This window comes from Numenius arquata, chromosome 7, assembly GCF_964106895.1.
Source record: "Numenius arquata chromosome 7, bNumArq3.hap1.1, whole genome shotgun sequence".
NCBI lineage: Eukaryota > Metazoa > Chordata > Aves > Charadriiformes > Scolopacidae > Numenius > Numenius arquata.
In genome coordinates this window covers 14,112,001-14,132,237 of record NC_133582.1, presented here as the reverse complement: position 1 = coordinate 14,132,237, position 20,237 = coordinate 14,112,001, and the positions used below count along the sequence as shown (strand labels likewise).

General features: G+C 39.9%; 1 protein-coding gene across 1 annotated transcript in view; it reads left to right on the top strand.

Moving 5' to 3' along the window:
• Positions 1 to 1,496: 1,496 nt before the first annotated feature.
• The window catches only part of ATG5 (autophagy related 5), a 71,684-nt gene continuing 52,943 nt past the window's right edge, over positions 1,497 to 20,237 (top strand). The window contains exons 1-4 of the mRNA XM_074150401.1: positions 1,497 to 1,626; positions 2,484 to 2,652; positions 9,363 to 9,490; positions 15,829 to 15,907. Coding sequence (XP_074006502.1) covers positions 2,545 to 2,652; positions 9,363 to 9,490; positions 15,829 to 15,907 — 315 coding nt within the window. The 5' untranslated portion in view covers positions 1,497 to 1,626; positions 2,484 to 2,544. The remainder of the gene's footprint in view (positions 1,627 to 2,483; positions 2,653 to 9,362; positions 9,491 to 15,828; positions 15,908 to 20,237) is intronic.

The following is a 20,237-nucleotide window of genomic DNA, read 5'->3' as shown; positions in this document are numbered from 1 at the left end:
TGCACCCAAGGCAAGCATAAGTTGCCTATATTTAGGAGCATAAGGGACCTGGTCGTTTGAGAGGCTAAAGCCCTCGCAACAAAGTATGTGCTATGTGCCGCCTTTCCCTATGCTTTGGGGTAGACCACACCAAGTGTGAAGTTTACTCCAGGTTTATACCAGTTTGCCTGTTTTTTTTAATTAAAGTGCTGCAAATACCCTTGGAGAGAAGATAAGCAAAGTTTCATTGTGTACATCCCAAATCACAGAAGTCCCACAGCCAAATTTTTGGCTTATAGACCATTAACAAAAAAGGCTTTTTTCCTATGAATTTATGATAGGGCTCCATGTTCAGAATAGTATGTTTTATCAAAAAGAGGTTATAATGACAAACTTATTTAAACTGGAAAAAACAAGCTCTTCAGACTTCCCTAATCTTTCAGATGACTGAAAAAAATACTAAAATTCCCCAAATTATACGGCTCAATCAGCAACATACAAATTCATTAAAATACCAGTCTTTGGACAAACCCACAAAAAGTCAGTTATTACGACACCTTCAGCAGCAGTGGCCACTGCCTGACATCTGGTGGCCACGATCCAGCATAGCAAGAACATTGCACTACTGAAATTGCCGCGCGCGCCATCCACATCAGGCAAACGCGAACTTTTATCAGTTTTCTTTCAAATGTTAACTGCCAAGGTAACAGCTGGAAAATACCTGTTTGCTGCAGTTGTACGTCTTGCCACGGAAGAACCCAACTTTGACGACTGCTAGTGCGTGACACATAGTAGCAAGGAAGCTACGATCTTCTTTGGAATTACGATGTTCCCTCCCGCTCCAAAAGTGATGTTCTTGCTGTTCGCTCCTACAATTGCAGGACAGCGAGCTGGGGATGGGAGAGTGACAGAATTACAGGAGATGTTCTTGAAAAGGCAGGGATGGAATTCGCTGTGAACTCGCACCTATTGGGCCGGTGAAAACTGATCCAGAGTGGTGCCGCGGGACGTGGGAGATATCCCTGGTGGCAGGGGGTGCTCCTCACCCTCCTGTGATCATGGTGCAAAATCACGGCGTGTAACACCTGCTACACGAACAACGGGAGAGAAGGACAGTCGGGTAAGAGGGGACGGAGACCTTACGTGGTCAGATTGTCCTCACAATCACCAGAAGGGAGTTTAACCCCCGTGAGCACCCGACGCTTCCAGCTTTAACGTCCACCGGCTCCTGCGCGCGAGCAGAAGCGCCGCCCGTCCGCCCTGCGACTCCGCGGACGCCTCACAGGAGCGGGGCCGGGCCCAGCTGCCGCGCAGCGGCCCCCCAGCTCAGGGGGCTCGGCTGGCCGCCGCCGCCTCCTCACTGCGGGGGGACGGCTGCGGGACCGATTCGGTCCCACCGCCACGGCGGTGCCCGGTACCGCCTTCCCGCCCAGAGACCTCAAACCCGCCTCCTTTCCGGCTTCCGGCGCCGCTGGGAAGCCGGGAGCCGGGCGGAAGGCGCGCGGCGGACAGCGCATGCGCCGGAGAGGTGGGGCCGAGGGGGCGTGGCCGCTGCGGGAGGCGGGGACGAGGTTCAGTTCCTGCCTGGAGCGCTGCACGCTCCCCCCCCTCCCCCCGCGCGGGCAGGTGGAGTGGCTCGCGACTGAGGTAACGGCTGTTCCCCTCCGTCCCCCCTCCTCCCGTCCCGGTCTGGCGGGGCTGCCCGCGGCCGGCCCTTCCGCCCGGTTCCTCCCGGGGAATGCCGCGCGCCCCCGGCGGGCTGGGGCGGGGCCGCCGCGGCCCGCCCCCCGGCCTTGCCGTTGCCCGGGGAGAGCACGCCGGGGGTGCCGCCGTAGCACTCTTCGGTCCGGCCTGGTTCGCTGCTGATTCACCTCGGGCGCCCGCCCCGGAGGCAGGGGGAACCCGCCGGGCCTGGCCGGGCCGCTGCTGCCGGCGCCCGAGGGCGGCCGCCGCCCCGAACCTGCGGGCGGGCGTCGGGCCAGGGGGGCGCCCCCGGCTCTCAGCGCGGCGGAGGGCGGTGTTGGGGCCCGTTCCTGGGGCTTTGGTGATCCCCTCCCCACGGGCCTGGTCGCGGCCCCGCCAGCGAGAGACCTGCTCGCTTCGCTGTCCCCGCCGCTGCCCGGCCTCCCGGTCGTCTGCGGACACCGGCTCTGCTGGCTGCCCGCGGGTCCCGGGCCGGCTCCCGCGGTAAAGCCGGAGCCTCGGGGGGGTGTGGGAGCTGCGGGGTGACTGTAAGGCGGTGACGGGAAGGGTCCCTTTGCCTCTACGGCTGAGGCGTGATGCAGTCTTAGAAAATGGTCATTTACTCGTCGTCCACCGTGTGTTTGTAACTGGGAAAGTGTTAACTCGGAGGCCTTAACTTGTCCCCTTCTTTGTACAAACTAATGCATTTAACTTTTTCCGTGACAGTGCTAATCATGCTTGCAGTAGTGTAGTTATGGGAGAACCTTTAAGGAGGTGCTGTATTTGCAGTAGTGATGACTTGTTTCTTTCGGGGGGAGCAGGCTTGCAGTTCTAGCTGAAGAAACAAGCTGATCTACATGTGCTTCACTGTCCATTGGAAGAATGACAGATGACAAAGATGTACTTCGAGATGTGTGGTTTGGCCGAATACCAACCTGTTTCACTCTGTATCAGGATGAGATAACTGAAAGGGAAGCTGAACCTTACTATGTGAGTATATGCCATAATTACGATTGTTTCCTTCATTCCCATCATGTGTGCATGCTACACAGAAAAAACAACCCTTTTTTCTTCTTATTACTGTTACCTTCTGAAAGTAAACAGTATGACCACTCTGTGATTCGTCTCTCTTCACAGCAGGTTCAAAACTTTAAGCTTGCTTCACCAGTGAGATAAACGTATCACAGATAATCAAGATCTTAAAAAAATAAATAAATGAAAGTCAATAAGTAACTAGGTAAAAGGAGGAGGCTCTACATGTACTCATGGTGAGTTTGCATGTTCTTGGATAATGACCAGAAGATGTGAGAGAACTCGTGTGTTACTACAGAAATAACTTTAGAGCTTTGTACAATCTTAAACACTAAGAGTAGTCATCCATGTAATGCAAACTCATAATGAACACTGGCTCCAGTATTTCTGCTCATGGACTTTTTCTGCTCATTTCCTTCTCTTCAAATGCTAGCAGCCCTGAGAGATCTAGCTCAGGTGTAGGAAAAGCAGCTATAATGTCTTAACGGTACAGTGCCTGAACTGTATGATGAAAATGAGGGTGATGGATGTATTTGAGCTGTAATTTGGAAGGACCTTCTATAACTATGTGGTATTTATTTATAGTGTGCTCAGCAGTTTTCATTCTTTCAGCATCTAGTAGACATTCAGTTGATAGAGAATGTTAGTCGATTCAGTGAAACGCAAATTTGAAATGTAACAAGTGTGTGGGAGGAAAAATCTTGCACTATGAGTTTTTGCATGATTCTGAAATCCTTAAATCTTGTCATATCCCGTTGTACTCTTCTTGAAAATATTACTGGATATAAGTATTTTTTCTTCTGTGTTTAAAAGCCTCTTTATGTAATCAGTTTCTGATTTCCATGTATGTTTGGTGAGTTTTTGAAACATAATAAAGCACTAATGTTTTTCTTTCCGTAATGACAGTGCTTATCTTTCTATGTTTTAGTTTCGCCACTGGTAAAATAGAAACACTTTTACTTCATGCAGTTGACCTATTGCTAAATGCATCTGAGCTATCTAGAAGTCTCAGACTTTAAATTTCTTTCATATATATATGAGTTAAAATATATACGTATATATTGTGTAAGAGCTACATGAAAGGTATGAGTTTAATTATAGAGATAAGCAGTCCTGATCTGTTTAACATCAGCATGGAAACCCTGAAACCATATTATCTTCATGGTGTGGTCAACTTTCTAAGCCAAGGAGATAGTTTTAAGCCTCTTTTATTTACTCCGTTTGAAGCATGCACAAAAATTCTCAAGGCTTGATACTCTATTTCTGCAAAATCTAGTTAAATACAGATCACAATTCTAAAATTTTAGCTTCTTTTTCAGGTCATGTTGGAGCTGATATAGCTTTGCTTCTTGAAGAAACCAAGGATTTAAAATAGTAAAAGGTAGAATAGCAATCAAAGTTTTAAATCATGGTTTAGTTCTCATGGTTTCAGAGTGCATCTACGTTAATGTTTTTGTTCAGATCTGGAGTGCATTTTTGAAGCAAGTCTTCATTCTTTCCTCTTACTGTGCCCAGGTTTGCATTACACAGCAGTCTTGTAGCCCACAAGCTGAATCACTTTCACGTGAAGCTGAAGCAGAGGATGTGCTTCAGCTTCTAATTGGCATTTAGTGTATGGGCTCAAACTGGAGCTAAATTGAAGTAAAAAACATCAAAATGCCCAAACGTGAAGTAAAAAAAGTGTACGTAAAGAACATTCCCAGCCTCCAACACTAGCTGTTCAGCTTTATATGTCTCCTCTTACCACACCTCAGTACTTGTTAATATGGATAATAACCTCTGTATTCCAGACTGCCTTCCATAAATGGGAAGGAAATACTGACGTCATTGTGTTACAAGGGGAACAAAGCTGCTCTGAGGAACTTGCTTTATGAAGATGGAGGAAGACATAGACATGGAGGGTGAGGGGTTAGAAAAACAACTCAGAGTCTGTGTGATGGATTTCAGTTTGTGAGCAGTGTGGCAGAAGACCCTTGTCTGTTAGATGTGTTAGGAGAGCACGGGAGCGTTTCATGCGTGTATTGCATTATGCCACTGCATAGGGGTAGCAGTGCTAATTTTAAATGAGCTTGTCTATCTTTTGGAAAGAGCAGTGACACCAAGACTAAGCAGCTCAAGTAAAACACTATCCTGTTTCTTCCTGTAGTTGAGCCAGGTAGGTTTCTGCAGAGTTACGCTGGAAATTGATATGTCAAGTTTCTTTGGAGTGTTTCGTACAGATGCTTGTGTTTTGAGTGGAAGCATAGTTAGGAACAGCTAGGTTGAATTGCTTTTGTTGCTGAACTCTCTTGACTTTTCCCTAGTCCTAAAATTGTTACATTTTTTATTTTAAAAGGTGTATCGATTGTCTCTTGGTGCAAACAACAGTTAGAAATAAAAAACATGCTGGCAGCAGGGTACTCATTGGCTGAGATTTGTCAGGTGTGAAGACCAAAATTACAGCAGAAGGCAGTCTTAGAATGATACTCTGCCCAAGAGACTAGCCTTTACTGGGCTGCTGTTGAAGCTCCCCACTGTCAAAAGGGTTGTTCTATTAAGATGTCTGTAATAGTGAGCAACGTGAAGCCATTCCACATTAGGATGCTTTGTTTCTTCATCCTGGATGCATTGGTGATCAGACCAGTCTAGTTCCTGTTAAATCTAGAATTTTTTAATAATCTATTTTGCATGTTAAATGGTGTTCTGCTCTGCAATAAAACCCATGGAGATAGCTGGAGAGGAACTCTTTATACACAAAAACATACTGCAAGTGTTTCCTTAGGCATTAAGAGTTCCTTGCGTTTCATTTAACCTCTACAGAAAGCATTCCCAGTTATTGTGATTAAATACTGTAGCAATAGACAATATGCAAAAGGAAGGTGTTGTGGTTTGTGTAATTTTAGGGATGGCATGTTCTAGCCTATTAGGATTTATTCTGGCTGGTATTATATTTGGAAATTTACTTTTGTTTTCTTAAGGTTAAGAGTTCTCCTCATAAAATTATTTATTGGCTATTGACTTATGAATTTAGATGAGAATATGAATTTTAGGGTTTTTTCCATGCTCTCAAATGGTATTTTTTTAATTGTTAGTACCGAGTGACTTGTTTCTCTTGTCTTCATTACTGTTGCAATGGTCATTCTGATCCCAGCAAGTCATGAACTTGGCTTTATACCGTGTACTCTGACTACTTTGAGGGAATTTATGCCAGCTTCTTGTTTTTATACTGAGTGGGAGAAAACTTACACAACTGGTTGCTGGAGGGAAAGGCACCCAAGCCTCGCTTAACACTTCAGGAATCCTTACTCGGTCTTGACACTTAAAAGCAATTAATTCATACACCGACTGCTTTAGACTTACCTTGAATCTTCTTAAAAGTCCGTTCCTTTCTAGGGTACAAGACAGATGTGCCTCCTTCAGAGCCACAAAGCTCAACTGAAAGTGGGGTTTTCGTTCAGGTTTCTTGGTCACGCAGCATAGTGAACAGCAGGCATTATTCTTATCTGCCATTTATCAGCGGGCAGCATGGCGGAGTCAATTGCCAGACAACTTGAGTCAAAACTGGAATTTTCTTCTGTTTAATTCCTTATGTGTTATATCATGCACTTTCCTATTAGTTATTTTCTCTCATAGACTATTTAAATTGATAACTATTGAATCTATGCTAAATCTATGCTAAATATGCACTCAGTCTATTCATTAAAAACTTTGATATTACCTTGTCTGCGTATTTGTGTATGCAGTACTGTAGGTCATTTAATTTATGATAGACATTCTGTCTTTTAGCGTGTTATGTAGTGATTTATTAGTCCTACATTGAGGTTGCTGTTGTTACATTATTCGCAGTGTTGAATGTGTTTTCATAGCCTTGCTCTAACCTTTAGCACAAAATGATGATGTGATTTTTTTTTTTCTTAATTAGATACTTCAGCCCGGTTTTTCATATAGAGGCCTCTATAAAACAATTGATGTGATTCTGCTTCAGAGAGACTGAGTAAAGCCCAGCATATAGTTAAATATGTTAAAGTTTGAGGTTTTTTCTAAATATTTTTAGCAATTTTCCTCTGGAAATGCTCAGTAATAGCATTTAAAAATGACAGGATTTTTGGAGTAAAAATGTTTTGTGTTAACTGGTGTTTTTCACTGAGCGTAGACAACGGTGGAAAAAGGATATTAAAAGGGATAACAAATGGAAAATGTCTTCATACTTTTAAAGATCTTGCTTAATGGATTTAGTATATTTGCAAATCTTGGGGATAATTAGAGCTGGAAAAGTGATAGAATTGGACTCTCTCATGTCTCCCATGGAAAGGGAGGAGTGTAGCAAGGTAGAAGAGATGGAAAGACTGAAAAAAAAGAGTTCAGGAGGTGCTGCAAATGCTCAGCATCTCTGAAAAACAGGCAGTCCCACTTAACCTAATTAACTCTTGGGTTTTGTACTCTGAAGAGGCCCATTGGGAGTGCTGGCCATGTTCTGTTAAATTCAGTTAAATGCCATTTGGTTATTGTCTGTGATCTCCAATTATGTTGAAATAGAAACTGCGTTGTTCTTCCACACTAAAAACTAAAGTAAAATATTTTACAGAGGAAATTAGTTATGCAATTTAAAGGGTTATGTCAAACAGAGTTGCAATCAATAATGCTTTAATATATGTATCAATTTCTGCATGGCTGTGCCACATGCAGCATGCTGAAAATTGGCTTTTACAGCAGTCCAAATGGGTTTCCTGTCAGAATATACCAGCATTAGTTTAACTGCAGATATCACACAGAAGTAAAATGGAATTGTTACCAAAATATTTGGGTTTGATTGGAATAGCCTGGACTATGTTTTCTCCAGAACAATCAGTGTAGATATATGGAATTAGGTTAATAAAGGAAAAAATTATATTGTTGTTTAAGCCGTTGGGGTACCAAACAATTCTCACTTGACTGTGTGCATGACTTCCTTGAATTTATTAAGATTGTTTACCTTATGAAGGCAGTGTTTAATTACCTTGCTGAATTATGCTCCCTTCAAAGAAGGTAGAAACAATATGATAATAGTAGTAAGAGCAACAGATGGAAAAAAAAATCCTATATGGTACATATATATGGTACATAAATATCAAGTGTTAACTGACTTGATGACTGTGACAGTGGTGAGTCTTGATCTTCTGCAGTTTTATGTGATCCTAAAATTTAGTTGTTCCACAGATGTATCCAGGTTAGTAACCTAATGCAGCATTATTTAAAAGACAAATCCATTCTCTTTCATAAGAACTTACTCTTGATTTACTCTCCACACTTCTTCTTGTGGATCTGATATTTGTAAGCAAATTCTAGTATAATGGCCAAAATATTATCTAATTTGTGTCTCAAAGTGTGGTCTAATTTTTTGAGAGATTCCGGAAAAATGTTGCAGCAGAGGTCAAGTTTTCTGTCAGCCAAAATATATCCTTATATAGTTTGGGATGTCTGTAACAGACATTCACTTAAGGCTTAGCATTATCCATATGTTATAAAGAAAATATTTAAAGAAACAACAATGGTTATGAGGAACACTGGAAAACAAATGTTTCTCTTTTTCTAAATATGCAAAAAATAATTTATTTCTATTTATTCCTTAGACCCATCTATTTTATTAATAATTAGGAAGTGAAAATAACTTTACAGGATCAATACGATTAATTTGAAATGCCTGATCCAAAACTAAATGTTATTTTACAGGAAGGTTAATCTTTTCTCATTGGGATACTGAAGGACATTGTTTATTAAAGCTTATGGACCGATTCATCTTAAGTAAATGTGCTATAGAGCTGTCAGTCAGTACGCTCATGCAGTCTGCTTAACCACTCTTACTAGGCATGAGACCTTAAAAAAAAAAAAGGGGGGGGGGAGAGGAGGTGCAAATAAAAAATAACAACACAGCATTCTATTTCAGCTAGTGCATAACATTACACTTGAGAACAAAAGATAGTATACCACAAAGCTGTAAGAAGATGTCTTGTTTCAACTGATAAAATATTGTCTGTTTTCTTTATGATTTTGGTAGTTGGGCAAAGGTTAAATGATGGAAGAATCATAGTAGCCTTGACTATAACCTGCTGAATTAGCAAACCCAGTGCAAAGAAAATGGAAAATGTCAGCTATTGGAAATACAAAATACACTTTGAAAACAAACCCTTAAGCAGCTAGTTTTCATTCTTTTTTTGAAAAACTTTATAGGAATTTGCATTTTGAAATAATAGCTGATACACAGTTGCTCATATTCAATAAGGAGTTAGAACATGTTCCTGTCTGTTTATATGAAAAAGGTCAAAAACTGAATTCTTTGGCCCGCTTAAATACAGAAAAGCAGAAATTAATTTCCATTCTTCTCCTTCCCACCACATTGAAAGAATCAAGAACTTATTTTTTTACTATTTTTTTTGTGTTAGTATACTGGATAGTGCTATTCTGCATTTTATGAATACATAATTTTATAGCCTTTCATTGACCATTAATAAGTAAACTGTCTAAAACACATCTTACCTTAAAGGGGAGGAAAAAAAGAAAGCTGAATAAATTTTGGTTCTGAAAATGCATACTTGGTACAGATTTTCATTAATTTAGTCATTAATGAAAATGACTAAATTATAGTCATTTATAATGAAAATATAGTCATTTATAACTTCTTATAACTTATATAATTTTTTTTTTTCTTTCAGTTGCTTTTGCCAAGGATAAGCTACTTAACACTGGTAACAGACAAAGTGAAGAAACACTTTCAGAAAGTTATGAGACAAGAGGAAGTTAGTGAAATATGGTTTGAATATGAAGGTACACCACTGAAATGGTGAGTTTATTTAACTTTGTACCTTTACTCAATTTGTCATGTAAAGACTTACCAAGTTCAGCCCAGTGTCAGTATTATTCCTAAACTGATCACTCCATCAGGTTGCAAAGACGGCAAAAGAGGAGGAGGGTAAGAAAAGTATGTTGTTTGTGAAAAACAGAAGAAGGTTTAATGTCGACCATAGTTTTTTTTATTATTCTGCTTGACTTAACTATATGTATAAGGCAGAGGTTGTGCTGCACCTATTGTTTTTGTTCTAGGTGTTACTGTAATACAAAATTCCTGTGGTTTTGACTTTACTATCTCTTGCAGTAGAATCACCACATAAATCTTTATTTAGCTTACTCTACCTTTATAAAAGATGCCTAGTAGCATACATAGGAAGTATTATTTCTAGAGTCTGAATGCAAATAGGAGATATACTTAAAGGTAATAATGTGCGTAACCTTCACTCTTCAGTGGTGTGATCTCTGCTTGCGCTGATAATGTAATACTGATGCACAGGCTCTTGTTGAATTCAGCTAGTTCAGCTTTCTTGAACTAATTCTGTTGATTCCATTTTTGTTCTGTCATCATCTATTAAAAGTATCTTTTTTTCCACCTCCCCGAGGTTGAGGAATCACATTGCCATTGTTTCATTTACTTAGTTTTCATAAATACTGTTCATCAGACTTTGTTTCTTTTTATTTCTGCCATGAAGAGCTAAAAACCAAAACCAACATTTTGAGAGCTGCAGTGTTTTCTAGCTCGGTACAGATGGCATCAGCTCTCCAGAAAATACTTAGTATTTTGAACACTGAAGAGATTTTGTATCTCTTTATTTCCTGTGTCATAGCAGGAAAGAAAACTACCAGTGGCTGTTTTACCTTCTTGAGCCTGGATTGTCTTGTTGATTAGCACGCATCGTATCATGGAGCCCCTTTAGACTGGATGATGCAGTAGATCTTTTATAGTCTTCTGCTTCTTTGAGACCGACCTAGTGTAAACCTTGAAAATATGTAAATAGAAAAGCATAAAACTAGTTTTTTCTTACTTCTTCAAAACTGGCTGGCAAAACCAGCTTTAGACATCTACTTAAATTGTTTGAAATTTAACAATAATTGGTCTTTTGATGTGCCACAGTGACCTTGAGTCATGCTGGATACTGTCTGAATAAACAGCAAGGTACCAAGTTTGTCCCAGTGAGTTTATAATCTTAGGTAGATAATGGAAGGAAACTAAGTTTTCACTAAAGTTGTAACAAGAAAGGAAACAAAAGCTTTTTACTTCAACCAAGAATAGATCTGTATTTTCTGTAAGCTTTCAAATACCATGATGTTTAAACTAGAATTAAAAAAAAAAAGGTATAGAGTAAAAATATGAATTATAATTCTAAAATTAAGTGAAAACTTAGTAAACTTATTGAACATTGAAATGAACATGAATAGTGTAGTTATGATCTGCTAATTAGAACCCTGATCTTTCAGAAAATCTAAGCATATTCTGCTAGAAACAGCTCTACTGATTTCAGTGGAATTGCTTTTCTAAGGAAAATGCTATCTGCAAACCATTATTTTAGAAGAATGGGAATCCCCTAAATAGCTGAAGCTTGTTCAGAGAAGACCCAAATACCAGAACTGAGGATTAGATCAAGCTAGTAGTTTGTAGAGAAAGAATAGGGAGCGTTAATGCTTAATCTTTTTAAGTGTAACTTCTGCATTCAGAATCAAATAGAACTTGCTAGTAATATTTCATATTCTAATTATTTACATTGCACTGTGAGGTCATGTTGTGTGGTTTCATACCTGGTTGGGATGTAGTGTATCCCTTTTCAGCTGCAGCTCCTTTCCAGTGAGAGTTTGGAGGAAGTCTGAAACATAGCTTCAACTTCATGGTCTGCAGCACTCAGACCAAGCTCCTGAAGGGGAGGATGTAGCTCTCCAGGACTGGATTTACAGGAGCCTGGGCCTCCCACTGAGGTTGCTGGGGCAGGGAAAGATGGTCTCCTGGCCTGCAGGTGGTGTGTGCTGAGGGAAGGTGTCTGGCACCAAATTAAGGAGCTGCAGGAAGAGGTCCTCAGACTGTGCAGCATCAGAGACTACAAACAGAAATGGATCAAATCTTTTCAGAGAGCTCTCCTTTATCAGTCTCTCCAGGACCTTGAATTCTGCCATTTCATGGTCACTAGAGCCAAAGCTGCCACTGATTATCACATCCAGAACTATTTTGTCTTGTTAGTAACAGGTTCAGCTGTGGGTCAGCTCTGGTCCATCCAATGCCTGTGTCAATAAATCTTGACTACCTGGGTCTCGCCATGTTGCTTTTCCAGCAGTTGTTAGAGATAACAAGAACCAGGGTCTGTGATACAGAAACTTCTTGAGTTGTTTAAAGAAGTCTTTATCTACTTCCTTGCCTAGATTGTGTAATCTGTAACAAACTCGGCGTGATGTTGCCCTTACTAGTCTCTCCTCTGATGCTGAACCACAAGATCTCAACCGGCCTGCTGTCTGTCCCATTAAGTTTCATACATCTAAGCTGCTCCCTCACATGGAAGACAACCCTCTTCCCTCATCTGCCCTGCCTGTCTTTCCTGAGCAGCTTGCGTCAGTCCATCCACAGCAACATTCCAGTTGTACATAGTACCCCAAACAGTTCTGGAGTATAGGATTTTTTTTTTTGTCCTGGAATTCTCGATTCATGTGCCATGTCTTACTGAATTACTTCAGTAAATTATTCTGGTCCAAAAACAACATACCAGCTCACGCTGTCACTTTCTGTCTTGGGTTCAGAAAGAAATTGTTAGAAAAGTAGTAATTAATTTTCCTTACTGTCCATCTGTCACTTTCAAAAGGATTTTCAGTACTTAATGTGGTGTTTTTGAGGACTTTTCTCGCACTCTGAAACCACCTTCTGTAAAATAATAAAAGCAGTAATAAATTGGCAATGACTGGAAGTCAAGGTGCTGTTACACTTTTATAGGTTGAAGACTTTCCAGAAAGCATCATTAGTCTAGCAATATGTTTTTAAAAAAAAAAAAAAATTTGTGGTCTCTTAGACATTTTCTCTTTGATAGTTCTCATTATTTCCTTTGAGAAAGTTCTGCACAGTCTGCCTGTCTTTGGCTCCCATTCTACTTAAGACTAGTCTGATTTCAACAATCCAATAATATTCTTTCAAAATGATACCTTTCTGGGCTGGACATTTCCCCTAGCTTTTGTTATCTTTGTTTTCTCTTTTCTTTTTTGGGGGGCAAATCTTTAAAGGCTCTCTTGGGTTTTTTTAATTATTTTTTTTTTTCATTCTCCTGATCACTGTAGGTTCTAAAGGGCTTTTATATATTTCTTTTATTGCTATGCCTGTTTTTCAAATAGAAGTTCAGAAACAGCATTGCAGCAGTACCACTGGAAGCAAAATCTTTAGTGAGAGAATACAGACTCACAGCACAAGGTAGATATGTGCTTAAGAGTGAGGGAATGTTGGGGGGTTGTTCCGTGTACAGATTGACAAGTCCTGTTTTCTTCTCAACTTCTCTCTTTGTGCCTCCCTTAATTCTCTATTCTTGTTAAGAAACAGGTTTTATTATGAAGGAAATATAAAGAATTGCTTTAGTATTTTGTTATATGGAGTGCTATTGTTCCCAGACTTAAAAAATGCTTGTAACTATATCTAAAAAGTAAGTGAAACACAGGCATTACTTACGACTTCTACTGGCTTCAGATAAAATGCCAGCATGAGAGAACGGGAATTTGAAACAGGACATGCCTTATATCTCAGGATTGCTTCACTCCTGTTATGAACTTTATTCTTAATGGAAGACTGCACTTCTGAATAGAAAATGATTTCTCTCATGGTCCACTGTCTTCATTAGTCTCATGTGTTCTGCTATGGAACAAAATTAATTTAGAGCTCGCCTCTTTCAAAATAAAGCCCATATATCAAAGCACAAGGATTTTACTGGAGAAAGCCTGAGTACATGAACTTTATTTTGTAATCTACAGTGGGCAGAAAATACAGAGGTAGGCCAAGAACTGGTGCTTTTATTTTATTTTTTTTTAATAGCTGTCTGTTTTGTATAAATTGAAAGTAAATGAAAATAATTGTGTGTGTTCATCTAATTATCAAAGAAAAACTGATTTTTGTTGCTTAGCTCTGGAAAGCTACTTCTTCATGGAACTCTTGCTGAATCCCTGTTGAAGTACTCAAGACATGATTAGAAGTTAGTAATGAAAAGTATTATTGGTAAAAACTTGAACATTAACAGTGAATCAGCACAAATCTGGATATGGATTGTCTATATTCTTTATTCCCTCTGTCAGGAAAACAAGTTCTAGATACTTTCTTGATATTTCCCCCTATTCTTTCTTTTAAGAAGTTAAAAATGCAATAGGTAAGTTCAAGAATTGTAATACTGTTTTGTTTTTTTTATTTTGCTGTCGTTAAGTGACTTTGTCTTAGCTTTGAGGTTAGCTCACCCGTAGAGGGTGCTAAAGCACTGTTGTGTGAGAGTTTAACAGGTCAGGAAATTGGCTTGCACAGGTGCTTTTAGAGCAATGCTCTCAGTTATTGCACTCTGGACTTTCAAAACTTTGGTACGTGCTTGGCTCTGTGTCCTGTGATCAGTCCTGTTTAATTCAGTGAAGCTACTGAGTTTACAGTTAAGTGTGTGCTTATCTCTGTAGGATGAAAAGTTAGTAAGGCTTTTTTGGTTAAGATTTTTGAAAGATAAGAGAATGGAGCTTGGTATGCTGAATGCAGAAACATTTTTTTATCAAAAATCTTGCCAGTGTCTGCTTGTGAGAAGATTGCAGAAAGAACTGTTTAGAATGCCTGTGGAAGTTTTGTGTAATATATATTCCTTATATTGCTGGAGGCTGTATCTTCTAATGAATTTAAAGGAGACAAAGCTATAAAACAGAAGTTAATATTTGGAGGAAGGAGCTTCCATGTGTAACTCCTTTAATCCAGAATACCACTGAACTTCAGTTAATATATATTAATTCTCCCCTTTTATTCTTCTTAATTTGATAGTAAAGATACAGTGTTCATTTTGATCTATCCTCTTTCAACCCTTTTACAGATATGTCATTTTTTTACTTCTTATTCTCCACAATGACATCAGGCAGGTGGGAGAGGGAAGAGATGTTAAGGGTCAACGTGGACAGGCTGGAGAGTTGGGCAGAGAGGAACCTGATGTACTTCAATAACAGCAAGTGTAGGGTGCTGCGCCTGGGGAGAAATAACTCCATGCACCAGTACAGGTTAGGGGCTGACTTGCTGGAGAGCACCTCTGATGAGAAAGACCCAGGAGTCCTGGTGGACAATAGGATGATCATGAGCCGACAATGTGCCCTTGTGACCGAGAAGGCCAATGGCATCCTGGGGTGCATCAGGAAGAGTGTGACCAGGAGGCCAAGAGAGGTTATCCTCCCCCTCCACTCTGCCCTGGTGAGGTCCCATCTGGAGTACTGTGTCCGGTTCTGGCTCCCCAGTTCAAGAAGGACAAGCAACTGCTGGAGAGGGAACAGCAGAGGGCTACAAAGATGATTAGGGGCCTGGAGCATCGTCCTTTCGAGGAGAGGCTGAGGGACTTGGGTCTTTCTAGTCTAGAAGAGAGAAGACTGAGGGGGGATCTGATCAATGCTTATAAATACTTAAAGGGTGGGTGTCAAGAGGATGGGGCTGGTCTTTTTTTAGTGGTGCCCACAGATATGGCAAGGAAATGGGCACAAACTTGACCATAGGAAGTTCCACCTAAACATGAGGAGGAACTTCTTTACTTTGAGGATGGCAGAGCACTGGAATAGGCTGCCCAGGGGGCTGGTGGAGTCTCCGTCTCTAGAGACATTCAAATCCCACCTGGGCACGTTCCTGTGCAACCTGCTCTAGGTGGACCTACTTTGGCGGAGGGGTTGGACTAGATGATCTCCAGAGGTCCCTTCCAACCCCATGTGATTCTGTGAATGTAGTATAAACCCATGGCATTTAAATATCTGAAAGCATGTATACCTTTCTGTCAGACCAGCTATTCCTACCATTATCAAGCTTTTTGACTAAAAATACTGTTTTGAAGGGTTCCACAGAACAGCTGTCAGCCACTTACACTGTTGCAAAACTAGCAGTATTTTGTGGGCACAGCTTAGAGACCACTGGTTTAGATATTGAATGTGTAAATTCAAGACTTGATTCTGCCAGAAAACATCCGTTGTTTGTACCTGCCTGTATAACTTTTCTGAATAAGCAGTATATTGTGGGAGTCAAACAGCTTTTTTTTTTTTTCATGTAAATGCAGGTATGGTAACTGTTATGTGTAGAATTAAATGCACAGTGTTTATGTTCATTTAATATCTCTTAATTTTTAGGCATTATCCGATTGGTTTGCTCTTTGATCTTCATGCATCAAATACAGCCCTTCCTTGGAGCATCACAGTGCATTTCAAGGTAAAATTGAAATACACGTTTAGTTAAGAACAAGCGAGTATGGGATTACATGACCTTTGGAAGATAGGGAAAGGTTTCATAATTGTTTTATAAATAAGTGAATGGTATGACTTGAAGGGAAAAATGTTCATTCTCCAGGAATCATCTAAAGTTTTTTGTAAGTCTACAGCTGTATTCCATGAGACTGTATGTGCTTTCAAATGACCTTCCTTTGAAAATTATTCTATTATAATCTGAAAATCTAAAATTGTTCTTCAAGATAAGGTTATGAGACTGTGTCAGAGTAGTTGAGTGGATATAAGGGAAAAACTTTCTATAATGTTTTTAATTCAGACAGCTTGAGTTGACTGAAGATTGGGCAGATTGAGAAGTGCTCATCCTTTTGGGCACATGAGCACAGATATGAGGTACTCTAGAAACCCTTGAAGTCGGAGTGTGCTGTTGTACTTCATGTGGATCCCCTGCAGAGAAGTGAGTGAAATGAGCTTGGTCTTGTGACAGCTTAGTCACAGGAGAGACATTGTTTTGATTACACATTGTAAACTCCTTGGGTATGATTTCATAGCACTACTGATCTTTGCTCAGAATATTTGCTCAGGGTTAGCTTTGGAGCAGGATTCTTTCATACTCTGAAATGCATTGAGATGGTAATCCCAGGTATGTTCTGGAGTCAAAATCACAAGTAAAAATCATGGCATTTAACTTTAATTTCTCCATTGTAAAAGAAACAATATGATAGGAAAACTGATCTAAAAGAAAAAGTTAGGTTAATGGGCTTTGACTTTAGCGTGTGAGATTGGAGATGAAATGAAAAGCATGCTGGGAAATAGTTGTGAACGTTTTCATTCAAATATTTCTTCTCTTGAAGGTGTTTTAGAAAAGATCTTACTAAAGTAGTCATCTAATTCTTTTTGGAAGTGTGCACTGAAATCATACATTCTTATGATATGTATTCCCTCGTGGTGAAACTTTTAAAGTGACTGACTGAATCTGCAGATGGGGATGTTTTTGAAACCACTGAAGTGTAATTGCAACACTTCTGTCTGATATGTCAGAGAGATCGGGGATGAAGAAACTTCCAGAGTGTTTTGAAGAAACTGTAGGGCGTCTAGTTTCATAAATCATGATTTAATTGTTACACATTCTGAGAACTCTGGGAGATTACCAGTGGCAGTGTGCATGGATGTTGCCATCCCAAAGTAGAGCCATCTAGAGAAATAAGATGCAGCACCAAAGTGCTTCTCAATTTCATGTAGTAATGTAAACTGACTTTAATGTCCTTATATTGCTGCTTGCCCAAAGATCAGCTAATTTAGCTTTGTCTCAAAGGTGTGCATTAAAGATGAGAAATCATTTACTGCTACGGCAGTATTATTTTAAAAGTTCATGTAATTTAGTTTTTAAAAATAAAACGCCTTGGATTAAGCACCTGCTTAATCTCTCGTCCTGTTTTTGATGTAATCTGAAATACAGTTGCCTCAAATAGTCATAGAAGGACAAGCTTGAACAGAGTACTAAGGTCTGAGAATCATGAGAAGCTGTAATCTGGGGAGGTGCTTTTGTTACCCAGATGTGGCTTTATGGGGAGGAGGGAAACTATCTCTTCCTGTTAAATTCATCTCCTGCTACTCTGCAGCATGCTTAGCACTATTCATGTTCTCAGCGTGGTAGCCGACTCTCCAGATTTTGGGCAGTAAGTGGGAGGTGGTGAACTGCTCTGGAACTGGTAGCACTATTTATTGGAGGAGAGGAAATCGGGTGTGCCAGGGGAAAGGCTAATGTTCTCCCTCTGCCGAAGCCCTTATCTGCTGGTGCCTGCCTCTCCACCTGTGACCTGATGTAGAGGAGGAAAGACTGTGTCTGTTTTTGTATAACAGCTGTCGTCTTGGTTTTCTTAGCTAAAAATTGGGTCAGGTAGAGTGAAAAGGAAGGGCTTTTCCATGTAGTATATGGATAAATTGTGGAACTGCTAGGAGACGTTGTGGAAGGCAGAGGTATAAATGAGGGTTTTTAAAAATAATCTTTTTTTGAAAAAAAGACCACTGGTGGTAATTAAACATAAATATATTGTTGCTCCCCCTGCCACTGGATATCTTCTTTATGGTTTTTAATGCCCTATTATTGGTATAATTTTATGTAAATGTAGCCTAACACAACTAGGCTGTAACAGTATAAACAGATGTTTTGTGAACTAGAACTGATAAGTGAATATGACTGGAATAGAGTTGTGAAACCAGACTGCAATTACCTGCGATGTTTTTGGAACAGTTTTATGTGAGAGGTCATTTAGTGCTTTTGTCTGTACAGATGATACCTACTTCTTTATCACCAAGTTTGTGCTGCAAGTGTCTACTGGTATGGGAAACAAAACCAGTACTACTTGAGCTTTCTAAGAAAATCAGAGTCAACCCTTAATAACTTTTCTTTCAGAGATGCAGAACGTGAAGGGAGTAAGGCATTGCCAATAAGAGTACTTGAATTAAAGCTTCTTATAGGATCTGTTAAAACTTTCTGCAAATCTCATAGTTGTATATCCAGGGGTGGCTACCAGCTTGTTTACAATTGTCTCTTTCTTCACGTAACAGAAAAAAGTTATCACTATTTGCTCAAGTAGAAAGAAGGCAAGCAGAATTTAAAAAAAAAAAAAAAAAACAAACCAAAAACCAAAACAACCAAGCATACATGTTCTATATTTAAGTATAAAACCCATTATTCTGTGCCTAGCTTATAAAGCAGTGGGGATGCCATATTTCCTGTTGATAGTCTCATGTAGGTGAAACTGTTTAATACGATTCCTGTAGACATGCAGCAGTGTTGCTTTAAAGTTACCACTTTCATGTTTAGGCTTTTCAGCTTCCACTCATAATACTGCATAGAAATGTGTCAGTGTTTTTCTTCTAAAGAAAATAGTGGACAGCACTGAGATTGTAGGAGTGTTTTCCAGGCTTCCACAGTGTTATCCCTTAGAAGCTATCTCCTTGCTATTCTGCAGACCGCACTGTTTATGTTCTCTGGAACACATCTCCAGGGAGTGACAATTACTGCAATTTGAAATTCATTTGAAGAAAGTCAGCAAGAAGATGCCTACCTGTAGAAACACAGGAATGTCCCAAAAAAGACCCTGAAGTTAAATATTTAGACATTTGTGTAACAAAACAGTTGTTGTAACAAACCTGTTGTTTTCATAAGTTTAGCTAAAACTTCAGCTGTTAACTCTGCAAGTCAGTTTCTAGGTTCCTATATTACTTGGAATTAGGTACATTCCACGGATTCATCTTTTTTTGCCAGTGTCTCTCTTTGAATTCTTGCATGTAAAGGACTTTTTTGATCTTGAAGTATGCTATTTCTGACTGTTCTTTTATTCTGGATTGGTTACCAGACTTTACTTTTTTTATTTGAGCAAGTCAGTTAAACTTCTAAAAGTATTTTACAGGCTTCTGCAGATGTCAGCTGGCAAGTAACAATCCCAGTAATGCTTTCCATTCATCTTGGGCCCAATTATGCTTAGACACTCAGCTTTGTATGGGAGAAAGGGAGGTAGGCGTGCCCTAGAAGGAGCACTTTCCTTTCTGTTCTGTCCTCTTTAATGTCTTTATACTTGGCCATCTTCAGATGAGAAACAAGCTTTATCTCTGTCCTCATATTTCTAGTCAGCTCTACATACATCCGTCCTAAGTAACAATAGCACTTGCTTTGTGAGTTCAACACCAAACCATGTATACTTTGGTGGAAAAGATATTAGCAGTCTTCTCTTCCCTTTATACTCCTTTTTTTGGAAGATACTCATCCTTTTGATCCACAGTTTCCAGAGTCTGAATTCACTGTCATAAAGAGGAATCACTATATGAAATTCCATTATTTAATTTCCAACTCTTTTCAGTAACCTAATGAGGAGGAAACTATCATTCTTGTCCTCAGAATTTCCTTCAGGTAAGGCAATCCCCAGCTCCCTTTCATATCACCAGCTGTTTAGCGGTTTTTGGATGTTTTGAGTACCTGTAGTTTGAAGCAGTCTTCACTACTTTTCCTGGTTTTATGTGGAGGAGGGGAGGCATGGGTTTTTCCAGCATTATATTGCTCCTACTGTGACATGTTAACTATGTTGTAAAAGCCTTTGAAAAATATCCCTTTATATGTACTTGTATTTCCAAAATGGTTTTGACAGTCCCTCACAAAAGCTTTTTTAAATAGCCAATTTGTAATGGGTTAAGAGGAAAGGTCCTCTTGTGGAATAACAGATGAGAATTAAAATGTAAAAATACATGGCAAGCCTTTATTATGAAGGAGAGTAGTAATGATGCCACTCTGGTTTGGCTCTAGGGGTTTGCAC